The sequence below is a fragment of the Gavia stellata genome, chromosome 3, assembly GCF_030936135.1.
Source record: "Gavia stellata isolate bGavSte3 chromosome 3, bGavSte3.hap2, whole genome shotgun sequence".
NCBI classification, from domain to species: Eukaryota; Metazoa; Chordata; class Aves; order Gaviiformes; family Gaviidae; genus Gavia; species Gavia stellata.
Window position 1 is genome coordinate 44,282,796 of NC_082596.1, and position 17,586 is coordinate 44,300,381.

The 17,586-nt window shown below is 41.6% G+C and overlaps 1 protein-coding gene across 1 annotated transcript; it reads right to left on the reverse strand.

Annotated features, from left to right (window-relative positions):
• Nucleotides 1-2,752: 2,752 nt before the first annotated feature.
• Nucleotides 2,753-3,748, reverse strand: NPBWR1 (neuropeptides B and W receptor 1). The gene has a single exon (XM_009820484.2). It carries the CDS (start codon nucleotides 3,746-3,748, stop codon nucleotides 2,753-2,755), a length of 996 nt encoding a protein of 331 aa, XP_009818786.2.
• Between the last annotated feature and the right edge of the window lie 13,838 nt (nucleotides 3,749-17,586).

A 17,586-nucleotide genomic window follows, 5' to 3' on the forward strand; every position in this document is an offset into this window, starting at 1 on the left:
AAGATACTTTGAAATGAAATTTTGTAATGGATAGCACTTCTCATATTTTTCCCTATGGACAACAGGAATTGAGTATGGGGAAGACAAAGGGATGAGACACTGAGTACGAGGAAGGGCATACTTTAAAATGCTTTCCTATTCCCTAAGAAATAGGAAGATTTGAAAGAAATCTCTTTACATTGATCTAGATTAGAAAGTTGTTGGTCTGTTTGTCAGGGATTTTAAAAATCTTGAACCAGATTATATTGTTCAGAAACAGTTAAAATTTTGGTATTCAAAACTAGATAATCATGAAATACAAATCAGACTGTTCTTATAATCTACTGTTAATATCAATAGAGCATCTCAGAGATGCATTTGATGTACAGGTACAGGCTAGGTTTTGCAGAAGCACAGTAAAGCTACTTAAGTGTCAATAACATTTCTGGGGTAAATAGAAGCCCTGACAGGTGATGAGACAAACGTGGCTGCATAGCATCTTGATCAAAATGTTCAGGTAGTCGCTATCAGGAGCAATGCTCAAATCTGTGCCACTCTCTAAGGTGACTCTTGGACAGAGAATCATATTTCACCGGCATTCTTCAGTCTACAGGGAAGGACCAGCAAAGCAACAAAAGGACAGTGATCTTGAAAATGCCTTTTCTGAGAATAATACTATTCATTTTTAAAACTGTATGCAGTCTTTACACAAGTAATGTTGTTGTGGACATGATGGCTTAAAGATACAAGAGAGGCGGTGTATAGATTAGCAGCCCAAATGGAGACAGACTTTGCTACTTGGCCCACACAGTGTAACATCTTTCTCCACAGCAAGTGACTGACCACAGAGAAACATCATTACAATTTACAAGCCCAGCTGAAACAGCAGGCAGTTGGTGGGAAAAGTTAATTACCTTTTGTTTCAGGCAGAAAGATGAAGTGAGGGACACCAGTTCCTGCAGCACTCTTGTACGTGATGTGGAACAGGGTACTCAAAATCTTCTGGGCTTCCTCTTTCAAAGGCCAGCTTCTGTGTCTGATGGAAGTCAATCATACACCCTCCAGCGAAGAAGAGTTAGACACTGTTGTCCCCCAAAGAAATCTTTTCATTTCCATGACAGCTAGACTGGGTGTTGAAATTAGCACTGACTGTCTCAGAGAATATTAATGGCTTATAAGGAGAAATGGTTTAATCATCAACCCAGTTATATGGCATTATAATGTACCAGGGTTTGTATAATGGCTAAAATCTGCAAGTAAAATTTTTATTTGGAGTTTCTTTGGAAGGATTTAGCAAACGAAACTGCAGCAGGGGGAAGGCACCTGGTGCAAGGGCTCTCAGGAGGCACCTGCGAACCTGAGCATGTGCCACATGAATCCTCATGCACCTCCTGAAACCTATCATCCTTTCCTGTGTAAGTGAAAATGCAATTCTTTAACTGCATTTCCCTATATCTGTATTCAGTGGAGGGGGAAATATGTAACAAAATTTATGTTATGCTGATTTGGCATCTACTGCAGGGAAGAACAGGGAAGACCACTAAGATGAGAAATGTTAAGTGACTGCAGGTATTTTCCCAGTCTTCCACATTTTTTCCATTTTCCTTAAAGGGCTAAAAGAGGAGAGAAGAGGAAAAAGCCTCCTCGTGCGATGTTTGGACAGGTGAATTCTAGTGAAACTTTCATTATTGACCCTCTCCCCCCTCCTCCATATAAAATTAAGCTAAACTTTTGGGGTTTTTTTACTTCCTTTGTCCTTCTTAAGAGAAGTATTAATAAATGTCACCGGCAAGCAGAGCACAAGCGTGTGAGAGACTGTTAGAAGTAACCTAACCGCTGCATATGTTATTTATGATTTGTAAGGAAGAAGTCAGAATATTCCCCAGGTCTTAGCAAGTCCTTTTCAAACCCTTAAAAGCTAACTTGTTCTGAAAATACCTTCTGATTCTGTTTTCTAGGCCCAAAAAAAAAAAAAAAAAAAAAAATATCCGTATGTGCAAGGAGATTGCCCATAAACATATGATGAACTGATGAACAAAAAAGTAAACACCACTTCTGGTGCAAACAACAGCTGAAAATTTTACAAACTACAGCTACCAAGTACACTGTTTGGCTATTTTCCACAGCAAGTGGTTCCAAACCCGTATCTGTGTATTTTATTCACTAGAGAGGGCTTGCTCTTTCTTCCTTAAAGCCAGACTGAGGTCTCTCTTGCCTGCTCTCAAAGATTTTGACTACCTTATCTCAGTCCCTGCTGAAACGAAATGAGCTCAATACCTTGGTTTATTCCTTATGCTTTGGAGCTGTGCCTTTTTCTATATTGCTAAGTTTGCAAGACTTTTTGTAAGCAGGTCCTGTGGCTATGAAAGAGGCTGAGGAATCATTAAGCAAGACACTCAATAACACACCTTTATTGGGCTTCACGAATCACCAGTAATAGAGACAGTCGTGTGGCTTGAGTGCAAAAAGTGATACCTTTAAAAAGGGAAAAGGGACCTGCTCCAGCTCTGTGAGCTACAAACCTAGGACAGAAAGCACATTAGAGAGAAAGGATTAAAAAAAAAAAAATCAGGGCAAGGGATGGAGAGCAGTGCTGAGGAAATGAGTGCAGGAAAGTTGAGAATACTCTACCTGTCCCCAGTTTGTGTCTTGGGTGTCTGAAGCCCTGTTAGCTGTCGCAAGGAGGCTGGAGAGAAAGCACTCTCCGGGCTGGAGTCACCCAGGAAGAGCAGATGACAGTGAGAGGGACACAGGAGGGCACAGAGGGTTGGCTCTATGAGGTGTTTCTGCAATCTATCAGTTTGCGAAAGCTCCTCCGGAAACTGTCATCCAGAAAGGCATACAGGAAAGGGTTGAAGCAGCTGTTGGCATAACTCAAGCTAGTGATGAAATAGGAAATCCCAATGATCAGTGGAGTTTGCGGGATGTCTGTGGTGAGGGCCACCACTGTGCTAAGGTGATAGGGCGTCCAGCAGAGCAGGCACACAGCCAAGATAACAACAACCATCAACGTAACTTTTTTTTTGGCTTTGTCCAGGGCTTTTGCATTGCTATGGAGGTGCACACGTCTCAATCTGCACAGCATGGTGGTGTAGAGGATGCATATGGTGGACACTGGGATGGCAAAGCCTAAAATAAGGGTGTAGATCCGACTGCCTTTCCACCACACACTCTCAGGGTGGGGGAACACGAAGACGCACTGGGAGCGCCCCTGCTCCTTGTGTATCTTAGCAAAGACAGTGAAAGGCAGGATGATGACTGTGACGAAGGACCAGACGCAGAGGCTCACAATCTTGGCTGCTCGGTAGGTGCGGTAGGACATCTTCCTGGACTTGGTGGTGGCCACCACAACTAGGTAGCGGTCAATGCTCATGACAGTGAGGAAGTAGATGCTGGAGAAGGTGTTGTACTGGTCTATGGAGATGATGAGCTTGCACATGAACTCTCCAAAGGGCCACTGCAGGAGCAGGTAGTCAGCAATGTTGATGGGTAGCACCAAGGTAAAGAGCTCGTCAGCAATGGCAAGGTTGAGGATGAAGATGTTGGTGACTGTTTTCATCTTTGGGGCTCTAAGGATTACATAGATGACAGCGGTGTTGCCTGTCAGCCCCACGGCACAGATGATAGAGTAGACGACAGGCACCGTGATGTAGAAGCTGGGGCTCACTGGGGGAGCAGACATATTCAACCCCCCATCCCCTCTGCTGGCGCAGTCCGTGGGCCCATCCGCACATGAGGAATTGCTCTCCGGGAGGGAGGATTTCTCCATGGCCACAGGAGAGGGTGGCCAGGCCCACTGGTGGTAGGAACAACTTGGAAGTGGGGGAAGAAAGGCAAGATCCCTGCTCTTCTCAAGCCTGTCTCCTTCGGTGTATCCAGCCACTAAGGTTTCACGTATGCTGCCCACCGCTGGCCTGCCGGGAGCAAGGGGAGATCACCGAGGGCTGAGCCAGCAGTAAAGGGTCCCGCCATCCCCCCAAAGTGGAGATGGTCCCCCACCGGCTGCCCCTTCCCTCCTCCTGCACCGATGGGCACAATGTGGGGTCAGCGCCCAGCCTCGGACTCCCCCGAAGTGACCACCCCAAGGTGGCAGCGCTCACCTGGGAACCCAGCGGTCTGCCCCGGCCGCCGCCCCTCCCCGGCGCCCAGAGGCGCCCAGAGGCGACGGGGAGGGCGGCAGGGGCGGGCCGCGGGACTCCTGCCCTCGGGGGGAGCCGGTGTCTTTGGGATGCTCCCCAAAACGCAAGACACCCCCCTTCCCGACGGGGCCGAGCCCTTTGGAAGAGGAAGAAGGATGCACTGACCTCTGCCAGGCTGGCTGCGGTGGCGGGGCTCCCGGAGGGGCGCGGGAGCGGGGGGTGGGATGCGGGTCCCGGCTCCGTGCAGGCGGGGTTGCCGGTGCCGCTTCTTTGCTTGATCCTGAGAGTTAAGTGCGTGCCCGTCTCGATCTAGGTAGCAACAGGTAGGTAACACGAACCGCAGAGAAGATGGTTTAAAAGTCGGGAGCCGGACCACTGGAAAGAGATTTGTGCAATTGCCTGAAGTCCCAGCTCCTGACGGCAGCGGGGTATCGCAGCGCAGCAAAGGGGAGAGAAATCCCAGCTCTGGGTGGCATCTGCTTGTCGTGCCGGGTCTGAGAGCTCAGCATCCACCGCCTGCCCGGTCCCGGGGGCCGCCGGCGGTGCGGGGCGTGGGAAGCGCCTGGCTGTCAGGTGATGCTGCTCATCTCGCCACGAACAGGCGTGTTTCACGGGGTGTGGGTACCGAGCTGAAGCAGAATGCAGGCACGGGACTTCCTCTACCTCCGCCCGACACTTTCGCTCCTTCACGCTGTGATAACGGTGATAAATTGTTTAATATCTCTGAGCTAACGCCATGGAGTGAGAGATAAACACAGTTCTTTGGCTCTGATTGTCCCATACCCTGATGTGTAATTACCTAGATTAGCAGCGTATCACAAATATGAAAATCCAAGCAAATAAATTAATGAGTAAATAGCTAGAAAACAAATAAATAAAATTAGATTTAAAAGGTACAAGCAAAGAAAAGTAGCTTTGCTTCATTGTGATGATGCTTTCTAGTCCTCTGTCTTACTTTATTATATACTACTAGCTACAGGATATAGCAAATAACACTTCACCGTACAGAGTACCCCTGTACAGTGGTTCTTGACTTCCTCTACAGAAACATTTGGGAAGAAAAGGTGTTTACACACCTGTGTACTCCCATGAAAATGACGTAAGTACTATGCTGCAGGCTTATCATAGAGTTTTGATCCCCTTTCTGCGTACTTTATACTTTCACAAGCCAAAGAATTAAAATATCACCTTCGCTATGAAATCTATTAGAAGCTAGCATTTGAGTCATGCTTTCTGACCTAAAGACTTAGGCACAGTTGCCCCAAAGGGAATATAGCTTTGGAAACGTTCTTTAAGAATTACATTTTTAATTTTGAATGTGATCAAAACTCCTGGTGACCATCTTTTCATTTGGCCTTTTATTTCCAGTGTTTTAGTGCAGATAGTACCATGACCCCCCTCTTTCCCTTTTTATCTACCCAAGTAATCCCAATTAGAAAATGCAAATTTAATCATGACAAAACTGATTCAGCTAGTTTTAATTGTTTTCACATATGTTTCTCTGGAGAAGCTTTGTGACATTCCTCTGTTTTAGAATTGTTTTGTTCTCTCAGAAATCCTACTGAAACAGGAATTTCTGCTGACGTCTACTGAAACTTTTCATAATATTTCAGCTTTGTTTTAAGATCAGCCATGGCATAGTTCAAACAAAAGAGAACACAGACATTGAGCAACACCATAATAGCACCAGTACAGGAAAAAAATGACTACAATTCACTTTCTGGTATTCTAAACAGGCAGAAATATTTTTATGTAGAGATGTTATTGGAGGATCTCAGCCATAGTGTGTGCTTATTGTAGTAATATAGTAGATAACCTAAATAAATAAAATCTGTGACTGTCTACTCATGGTCACTGGGGAAGACCTCTGGTGACTGCAAAAGGCATCTCTTGCAGAAATGGCAAGGAAGACAATCCAAGGAACTACAGACAGGTCTGCCACACCTCAGTCCCTGGAAAGACTCTGGGAGAAATCCTCCTGGAAGCCATTTCCAGGATCATGAAGAACAAGAAAGTGTTTTGGAGCAACCACCATTGATTCTCCAAAGGCAAATCATGCCCGACCAACCTGGTTGCCTTCTGGTATGAGATGACTGACTCAGTGGATGAGGAGACAATGGTGGGTGGTGTTTACCTGGGCTTTTAACAAAGCCTTCAACACAACTATATTGAATAGGTGGACTCAAAGAGTAGCAGTCAGCAATTGAACATCTAATTGGTGGTCCGTTATTAGTAGCATTTTTCAGGGGTCAGACCGGGGCGGATACTTTCTAGTGTCTTCTTTAGGGACCCAAATGATGGGATGGGGCACACCCCCAGAAAAGTTCACAGCTGTTACCAAATTGGGGAGGGTGGTCAGTATGCTGGAAGGCAGGGCAGCGGACAGAAACCATGTTAACTTCTAGAAGGTAAAAAATTCATGTGTCTGAGATGGAAAAAACAGATGCAAGAGCAGAGGTTGGGCACTGCCTCACTAGGGAGCAGTTCTGCAGAAAAGGATCTAGAGTACCTGGTAGAGAACAAGATGAACGTCAGTGAGCAGAGAGCCCTTGCAACAACGAAGGCTAACCATGTCCTGCACTGTGTCAGCAAGTGTGTAGTCAGCAGGTCAAGGGAAGCAGTTATTCTCCTTTTTTTGGCAGTTGTGATACCACACAATTTGGGCTCTCTGCTAGAAGAAAGGGCATTGAGAAACTGCAGCTAAGTGCAGTGGAGGGTTATTGAGGTGGTTAGGAGGCTGGAGCACGTTACAGGTGAGGAGATGTTGAGGGAACTGGATTTGTTCTGCCTGGAGAAGAGAAGGCCTGGAGGCTGGGGGAATCTAATTGCTGTCTCCAGCCATCTAAACGTGGCTTCTGGAGAAGACAGAGTCAAAAACTTCTTCCAGTTGCAAAACAATAGGATGAGTGACAACAGTTGCAAATTGCAGCAAGGTAAAATCTGACCAGATGTAAGGAACAAAATTATTCACTGTGAGGATAATTGAACTTCTGAACATCTCTGCATCCCTAGAGATGTTCAGAATTCAACCGGACATGGTATTGAATAACCTGATCTAATTTTGAAGTTGGCACTGCTTTGAGCAGGGAATTGGGTTAGGTGATCTTCAGAAGTCCCTCTAACCTAAATTATTCTGTGATTCTACCATGTTCAATTCTTATTTTAAGCCTTTGAAATCAAACCTATCCCAACAGATTACACAGTAATAAAAAAAATAAGAATTTTAGAGGAAACTACACATTTTTGATACAATTGCATATCAAACCTTGACCAAAAATGATGCTTTCTATCAATGCTCTGTAGAAGAGGAATTTCCTTTGAGAGAGCACAGACTATCTGGTGAGCAACTCATGGCTGGACAAATCATTCAACAGAGCTGAAAGGTGATGTTTACAGCAAGATTATGTGCATAATGTGATCATTATTAATGCAGTTATGTTCAAAATGCTGTGGATTTCTGATCTGACTGATAGAATCCTTACAGTGATTTACTTATTCTCATTATTTTCCTCTCTTGTAACTGGTCCCTTTTTATGGAAACAGCTTCAAGGGTTAATTATGTAGGAAGGAAATCTCTAAGAGTGAAGCAGAAAAAAAATATTCCTTTTAAGTTTTATGCAGTGATAAAGAGAAGCCTAATAATTAATTACATTTTTATATTCATATTTTATCCCTAGACTTTAACTGGACTGATGGAGCACAGAAGCTGAATAGCAATGGGTGAAAAATTAGATTTCATTTCTTAGAATATATATTTCAAATTGATTTCTATCCTACATCCAAAAGCTGCCAAGATTATTTCTGTATTTACTAGCAATGTTATATAGTTTGACAACTCAAAAGGAGGATATAACTCTATAGGATAATCTCAGACTTTATCAGTATGCTGGGTGTTGTCACTTCTTTGGTTATTTCTCTAACTAAATAAATGAGAAATGTTTAGTATATGGCATCAAAAAAAAAAAAAAAAGCCACAATAAATCCAACCAGCATTAAAACTGTCATAGTGATGCATGTCACATTTTACAGGGAGAAGGAGTTCTAGGAGTCAGAAAACAGGTGCCAGAGATCTTATTTCTGTAGCAAGAAGATTGATAGCATACATCTGCACTAATTTAAGATATACTAAAAATGCTCTTTTCTATAGTATATAATATGGGAGTTGCCAGTGATTGAGACACAGAAACTCAGAAAAGCAGGATTCATATCAGAAACCAGGACCTTTTTCTCTCTTTACTTTAGGAGTTCATCTTCAATATGTGAGTTGCATTAATGTAACTCTGCAAGATACGGCTAGGTATACTAAGCACTTAGTCACTTACTTACTATACGGGCTTGCTGCACCATGAAATTAACTGGAACTGTAAAAACCTACTGTTCATGCATTGGTCCCATACAAGTCTTTCAATGTATCTTTTGTTAGGAAATAAAAATGTAAATCAAATACGATATAAAGAGAAATGGTTCCTTGTGAAACAATTAGAGTCTGTAAAGTTAGCATGCATTAAAACTGAGCAATCTAAAGGACTACAGTATACAACTTTGTTTCTATGATAAATGAATTCTATTCACAAATGAACTTTCATTCTGGTTTAGCATGGTTTTGTTGAGAATTGCAGTAAATATAGCCATGCTACTTCTGTCAGTATGTGTGTTCACAATTTTGACTGATTTGAGATAGGAGCAGAGGTCATGGAGATTTGGATAAAGGAGTTGTCTAGTGTGGGGGAAAAATCCAAACCAGTATTAATTCATGCCAGCTGGGTTTGATTATATTATTCCACAGGACAGGAGCTACGTTGACAGAGATTTTTTTGACTGCTGCAAAGGCAAAGAGAACTGCTCTCAGAGGTTGTGTATGATGCAGCTGGGAGCTGTCTGCTATGTGTTAGTGAGCTATTTACTCATATTACTACTTCATTCATTTTTCTGCCCAATCAGTTGTTTTTCAGGGTTTTTTTTCCTCATTAACACCTTTGATTTGGTGTCCACTGCCCATCAAAAGAATTTTCTGTGTAATAGAGGTGAAAGTGGAAGATAGTTTTGTCCTTTCTTTCTTGTTGTTTCTGCCTTTTATGGTTACCACATTCTTCTGTCCAAGCTCTTTCTGGCTGATTTTGCATGATTGTGTGTTTGTTGTTTTTTAGGAAGCTGGCTGGGTTGCTCCTGATTTAGTGATTAGGCTAGGGAAACAGGGGCTAATTGTACCAATTAGTACTGGAGAGCTGATTGTGAAGATTGAGAAAGAGCAGATTAAAGCAGTTGTCTCAGGTCCAGATGAGAACGGAACTGGTAGTGACTGGAATTGTAAATGTCTTGATATCTGTTTTATGTAATTTATTTGTATTTTTCATTTTCAAAAAGAAGCACATTGCAGTCTCAGAACAGGGACTTGTGGGTTCAGATAAGCTAAGTGACTCACAGATAAGGGAATGTTGTGTAAACACAATGGCATAAGGTAGTTTTTTCTCCAGGATTGTTGAGTTGATTTCACAGGTGGCAAACACCCCTTGGATCAGTCCACTTAATTATTTTCTTCTACGCTCAGCTGTGTGGTTAAAGGTAAACTCAAAGAGAGGGTGCCTGTGTTGCTGGATAAAGCACTCCTGCTCTCTCAAAATGTCATGTACGAACAGAATGTGGCTCATTCCTTCATTGATACATTGCAAAACTACACCATGGAGAAGAAAATCTGGTAGTCTTCAGTTGTGATTTATTTAAAAGCTCCATGCACTTCAACTGCTCTCTCACATAAAGGGCAGGTCTCCCTCCTCATCTTCCTATCCTGTCCTTCCTAAAGAGCCCATATCCCTCCATTGCGACACTCCGTTCATGGGTGCCATCCCACCATGTCTCTGTGATCCCAATAAGATTGCAGCCCTGCAACTGCATGCACCTCTCTAACTCAGTGTGTTTATTCCCCATACTGCATGCATTAGTATGAGAGAGGCACCCCAGCTTGCTGAGTTCCTAGAAAGGGCTAGGGAATTTCTCCGTAATGGTGCCTTGTAGGCACTTCCTTGCTTATGTGCAAGGGCTGGAGGTGACCTCACCTAAACGTGCACAAAAGTTTTGTCATAATCCTTGTGCTGTGGCGGCTATACCCACTCCCTTACTTTCAGCTGTATCATTGCCTGGCTGAACTGCAAAACTTCTTCTCCCCAGCAAAGATCCCCTAACTCGAGCAATAACTTTATTCCGGGGCATGAATGTCCTGTTTTTTTGACTGTGCAAATTGCAAATATGCAATTTTAATAGGAATCTGACCAGTAGGAGGAATCTGCCCATTTCCTTTCTCCTGGCTGTTGAAGAAATAGATTTTTAGCCTAATAAATCTCTGATGCTTTTATGTGAACTGCTGTCATTATTCAGGGAATTGTAGCCGTCTGTACAGCATACCAATAAAAAACTTGCCTCTACTGTCAGGTGTTCATTGTAGTTATTGCTGTAGTGTTTGGAGGTATGAAAAGACATCAGGTCTCACAGACAGCCATCAAAGTTTTTTTTTTTCCATTTTAGAACATCAGTTTCCCAGAAAGGCAATCAAAGATGGGGGGGGGGGAGGGGGATAGGAAACCCGGAGAAATTAGGCGACTTGCCCCAAGAGAGCACTCCAGTTATCAGAACAGTGAATAACATGTGGAACATAGGATTTTGTAGTACTTCAATGTTTGCCAGGGTCCTTGCAACTCCACCCTGCAAAAAAAAAAAAACAAACCCAAAACCAAGAAAAAAAGAGCCTGTGTTGTTTCTTTCCTTTTCATACTCGTGATACAGAGGTCTTCATTTCTGTTTCATGTGAGGCTGAGATAGGAATATGAAGAAAATAAAAAATAATGCAGAGACTTTAATTTCAGTATAGATACATTTGAGTCTTTACTGCTGTCTTCTATAAACGTAGAAATTCTGTACTTCTGTTCTTGTGTGGATATGTTCATGTCAGAGCACACATCTCAATGTTTCAGCCAGTGCACAGAGCATCTTCCTTTCAGCTGAAAGCAAAGAAAAATGAAAAGTGTTAGGAATAACCTGGTCACCCCTATAAGGCGAGACTTTCAGGATGTGGAAGTCTGGACTAACAACCACAGCAGGTCCTCAAGGAGCCATTAAAACCTGTAGGCCAAATTCAGCTCCTGGTCAATGAAGTATGACCCCATTATGGGTGGTGGAGCCGTGCCTGCTGATGAACAATTGTACCAGCCCGTCATTAGGCATGCTAACACCATATGCTCATGCTTTGGGAGGACACTAATTTATAATCATTATCTGTGCATACAGAATATCTCTGACCGTGTTTTCTTCTGAATACTTTAAGTAGTTCATGCTGTCCGAGTCAAGAAAAGGTCAGATGTCTTTTTCTTTCAGCAGTGTAAATCATGATTGCTTCTTTGTTAATCTTCAGTATCATTATCTGATGACCTAGATGAGTAACAAAGGAATAAATGACTTCATGAATTGCCACTAAGAACTGAGATTTCTTCATAATGAGCTTACAAGTCTTGTACCTTCTCCATTCAATTAATCCATGTCTGAATTTTAGAATGTATCCCTTCTTCCTGGTGGCCAAAACCACGTGAGAGAGATCCTGCTCGCTGGTTAACTGAGTCAGTCTTGAAGAACTCCAACCATGTCAAGTGGGGAGAAAAAAGCCAAATAGCTTCTCTTTGCAGGAGTGCCTCATCAATCAGTACAGAAGACAGGTCCACAGCAGTGGACCTAGGATGTAACTTCTGAAGTAAGAAAACACAGTGATTTTCTATCTTTGGGACTGACTTACTTGCCAATACAATGTACAGATGTGGAGGAGTGCAACAATATTCAAGTGAGAGGATCCTTTTGTGATTCCTGCCTTCTAGGGAGGGGAGATGTTGGATTAATAGATGTATTTATTAGGTGCAAAGGAATAAACTTGCCTGCATGCCAGGTGACATCAAGACCAGCCTATCCTATACTGATCTTCACAAACATTTGCATAAATTCTTTCAAAAAACATCTAGTGATTGCAAGCCACAGCCTCCCCAGATAATCTGCTCCAGGCTATCTATTCTTCAAACCCTGACTTTTTGCTATGATTTTAAATCCTTTGGTTATTTTCCTTCCCAAAATGGAAGCTGAGAATGGAATGTTTTCTGCTCCTGTGATAATGCTCCTCAATGTCTGAATACTGTGGTGTCTTTCCCTTAGCCTTTTCTCTAGGCTGACAAACACAGTTCTTACAGGCTTTCCTTCTGGGTCATCTGCTCTAGATCAGAGAAGAACAGTTATTTCCATTTGGTCGTGGCTTTTGTGTGGTGTCTTCTATTAGGTTTTTCTGTATTTATTATTTGTCATATCTTTGCGATAGCATCAAAACAAAGTTGCACATCAGTAAATGAGGCCTGTGGGAAAGCTTCAGGTGGTTGTGATTTAGACCAGGGTTGGCAGGCTTCTACATGGTCAGGATTTGGAGAAATGAAGAACCCTGCAAGGCAGGGCTGGAGGGTTGGGAAGCTGTTACGGGAAGACATGTGCATGGTGTCTTTTGCACTGCATTACTCAACAAGAAATCAACCTGTGTCTGTCACATCTTACTGGTTTCAATTCAACATCTCCCCAGTAAGATGAGCCTGCGTCCCACAGAGCAAACTAATCTCCCTGCCCTGTGCTCCCCACAGCTGCAGTCTGTGGGAGCAGCTGAATTCTGGCACTGCAATAGTGTGAGTAAGTGCTAGATCTCGGTGTGCTGGAGGGGCATCCAGGTGGTCAGCAGCTGAACTGTGCAGGCCTCAGAAATCAGTTCTAAACTGGTTCAAAACATGATTGGTATCAGTGAGCTTTTTTAAAACAAAAGTAAACCAAATGGCTCGCCCTGCAACCAAGGATATATATAACGTATTTTGTCTTTCTGTCAGAAGCAGGAATCAAACTATGATAAAGATCAGAATATCCACAAAGATTTGGGCTGTATAGATGTAAGGGTTAGGAACAGGAATTAAAAATAAAAAAAAAAAAGGAGGTTAATTAGTACAATATGAGTAAAGCATTACAAGGGTAATGGAAGAGAAGCAAAAGCAGTTGCTGAATAAAAAAAAAAAAAAAAAAAATCCAACCAGAAACCCTCTGTCTGTTTTTGTTGTCTTTGGGGTTTGGGTTTTGCGTTTTTTTGGTAATGGAAAACTCACTGTACTTCAATGTATTCCTCACATTTCTTAGTCTTAATGTTCCATTTGTGAACAAGAATGTCCTGCTTCGTCAGTCTGACAAACTCTTAGCAATGCTTTTAAATTCATTAACTTCAGTAGGTTCTTACAAACTTATTTAAGGGCTTAAACTAAACTGTATACTTCTTGCTGTATTGGAGATTACTTCCATAAATCCCTCAATGGCTTTGTTATTCTAACATGAGACTTTGAAGGGCATTTAAGTAAGTTGTTAGGGAAAAGGAATCCACTTGCAGGACCAAAAATAAGCAACAGAACAGCAGTAGCTGGAACACAAAATGCAGCTGTCCAAACTTGGTCAAAACTCTGAAAGACTTGAGTGCTCTCCAGCCTACCAAAACTCAAATACAAATGCCTGTGCTTTGTTATTTTCCTTATTACAGTGGCTAAGTTATGGAATTATTTTTCTCCAAGATGGATCTTTAATAAAAACCTAACAAAACTGAAAGACAGTTAAGATCTCCTGAATAACATTTTTTCTTCTCCCTGGAAGGTTTGGTCTGTAACAAGTACTACATCAGGGTTTACTGAAGGAAACTACAAAGGATATCATGAATCAGTTGGTGACTCAGACTGGATTACAACTGTTCCTGACCGGGGTTGTTTTGCATACAGAATTTGAGAATGGCTTCTGAGTCCCTTGACACGTAACTGACCAGAACATCAGAACTTGATCCTTAACTTCAGGAAATGTGGTTGTGACCGCATGATTATGGTGTTTCATTCCATGGCTGTAACATCTGCATTGAAAGTTTGAAACCTTCCCTGCAGAATGGAGAAAGGAGGAAGGGGAAAAAATGACAAAAAATTCAATCAGTGCTGGGATTCTAGAACTTTTTTCTTATTATTAGTGTGTGTATTTCTCCTCACTTCCCCTGACTGAATGCTAATCCACATCTGCATGTGGAATAAGCCAGGACAGGAGGATGTACTATGAAATTCACCCTTTTCTGTGAAACATCCCTCAAGGCGAAAGGACTTGATTGCACCAGATGTGACATGAAATGGCACCTATTTAATGTCTACATTCCCATAAGAAGAAGTCTTAGCTTGTTTCTCCAAAACATGATAACTGGGCACTGGGGGGAACAGTCATCCTTCCTTCCCTTCTCCAGTGCTAGTAAAACCACCCCCTGCAGCATAGAACTTTTACCTCCCTTATCATGTATAAGCCTTCATAAAACCATAGAATTTAGGTTGCAAGGGACTTTCAGAGCTCGCCTCTGCAACCTCCTGCTCAAAGCAATGCCAGCTTCAAAGTCAGATTAGGTCACTCAGGTCTTTGTCCTGTTGAGTTTTGAATACCTCCAGGGATGGAGATCCCACAGTCTCATTGTACACCTCTTCCAGTGCTTGGCCACCCTCGCTATGAATAGCTGTTCCCTTATTTCTCATTGAAATATTTTGTTTCCTGTTAATTTTTTGCCTCACAGCCTTTCATTGTGTACCTCCCAGAAGTGTCTGACTCTGTTTTAGGTAGGTGAAGGCAGCATTTACACTCTGAAATTTGTATTAGGAATAAGCACTTGGGTTTTGGCCATTACGTCAAAACCCTGTGCAATAGTTTAAAAAAGAATGAGATACCAGAGAGCTGTAATGCAGAAGGCACATAGCAGAATGACTCTCATTGTAGCATAAAGCTGCTGGTGGTGGACTGTCAACGCTTTTCTGCTCCTACCTTATCCTGTTGCAACATCACACAATAGTACCAGCTGCAGTCATTTCAGTCATCATGTCCAATAACATCTGACTGCAATTCATCTGCCCCTATGTCCCTTTGAGTGCCAGCCTTGCAGAGTTTGGCACTGTTTTCTCAGCTGAAAGCTTATGGAAACTATAGCAAATTAGAGCCTAAATCAGTCATATATGTGTCTTTTCCCCATCTGTGAATAGTGTCTGTCTGTCATTTGTTATCAAACCTGGCGTATCAGGATTAAGGGGGGATATGTTTCTAATGTTCAGTTTCTGAATCTTATCAATGCAAGACTAGTCTACAGAACTTTTGATATCTCAATCTTAACTAGAACTAGAAAGCCTCACTCTGCCTCTTAATCCTTTATACTTTCTAGAAAAACCTACAAGTGACCTTCTACTTCAATATATTAAATAAATATGTTGGTACATTATTTTTACTATACCATTTTACACTAGTTTGGCTTCTACGAAGGATGCCATAAGGACAGCTGTCCCTGCCTGGTTTTGTAGCAACAGAAACTCCTCCATCAGTGTAGGCAGGCCTTTCACCTTCCTTCCATGCAGTAACCACAAACCTTCAAGTACAGGCACTCCTGTGCAAGCTCCAAAAAACTTGTTCAAATTTTTAGCTTTGCCATGGTGAGACCTCATAGTCAAGTTATAGTCCTAACTCTTACTGTTTTCAAAAGACAATGAAGGCTCCCTGGGTAAGCTCTCTGAAGTTTAGAAAACATTGCTGGGCACTTTGAGGTTTCTTTGCTTCTATCCTCTGCCTACCATGACGCCACCCTCCTCTTACCTGGTGGAAACATAGTAAATTATTTTGCTTTTTCCTTCTGTCAGACTTGTCATTGCATGCAAGATCGCACTCTTAAGCTGTTTCTCATCTGCTGCTGGTTTGGTTAGCTCACTATTAAAGCTGTCAGTTACTTGATTATAGGACTGAATTACATGTAATTGTCACTTAAACTTTGTAGTTCTCCTAAGAGGAATTTTATGACTGAGATGTGGAAGCTATCTGATAGTATTACACCAAAAAGGTTATAAGCTTGTTAAAGAGGAGATTTATCAGCAGTTGCTGAAGTGCAGTTCATTAATTGAAAGCATACCAGATCTTCTTTTTCAACATACTGTTTAAATTTCCGTAGCACGCTGTTTGTGCTGATTTGTCTGACGTTATTCATAGCCGGTGTCTTCAGTTTAGGGTTCCACATACATCTTCTTGGTTTTTATCTTGGCTTTTATTCCAAGGATGTCTATATTAACTTAGTGTATAATATGGTACAAGGACAAAGAAAGCCAGTATAGTATATTAATTAAATCAGTGTCACATGCTTTGGATTCACCTTTTTGAAAGAAATCTGTAAAAGTTAAGGTAAAAGGCAAAAAAAATCTGGAGATGTTCACATTGGGATGATGATCAAACATAGGAGACGTATTTTTCTGTACATGGGTGTTACTATTACAAAGATTGTTCTAAGGTAATAAGTCAAAAAAAGTGGTAAGAAAACACAAGAGAGAATCCTTTGGTTCAAAAACACCCTTTCAAAGACAAGGCATTAAAGAATATATTGAATGTAACTTTCACAATATTTAGACTTCAATTTTCTTTATACAAATATAAAAAATTTTCTCAAATGAAAAAAAAATTGTTGGGACTAGGATGGAAAAAAAATTCCGTGGAAATATGTGAAGCTTGCTAAAAAGCATAAATAAAATTTTGATAGGTCAAAAGGATACAAGTGTATCAAATGCAAATGTTGAGCTGGAATTCTTACCAACTTTAACAGAAATTGTACACAGAGCTGATAAAGATGTTGAAGAACTGTTGACTTGAGTATTTCTTTGTTGTCTGCTGGGCTGGATTAGCTAACACACTTTCCATTAAAGAAATTTTAGATACGTAGCACTCATTCTAGTGATCTGGTGAAAGGTATATCAGACACTAGGAGGACCTCTAAAGGAGGAATTCAATGTGGTGATGATGGTTAATCTTCCAAGGGGTATTTTTGAATATTTTACAATACTTATTTTATTACTTACAGTGCTGACTGACTTTAAAAATCAAACAAACAGAAAAAAAAATTAACAGTTTTCTCTATTACTCTGTGGGGCAAAACATCTGCTGGTGTAGAAGCTCCACTGTCACAGAAGCCATGAAGTTTCACGTCAGCCAAGAAATAGAATTCATTAGCTGGCAAGAATCACACACTTATTTCAGTAAAATAGCTGGAATCTTGGATGAAGTATGGAAAACTGCAGTCTCTGTTTTGCAGTTTTTACCTTATCACTTTGCTCCTGATCTTGGAGAGAACCTGTAGGCAGCATTTTCTTCCTTCCCACAAGGAAGTTCACGTTATTTTCATTGTCTTATTCTTAAGACTAGAATAAGAAAAGGCCAGCATCTCCTCTCTTCCTTGAAATTGCAAAGAAAGTCTTTTCCATTTATTTCAAATGTCTAAGAATAGTCAAGTTTCAAAGTTTCATGACCTTTTTTTTTCTTTTTCCTCCCCATAAATTTCCTGAGGCTCAGTGACTATCAACCATTGAAAGCCTTACACTTAAAATAAGAC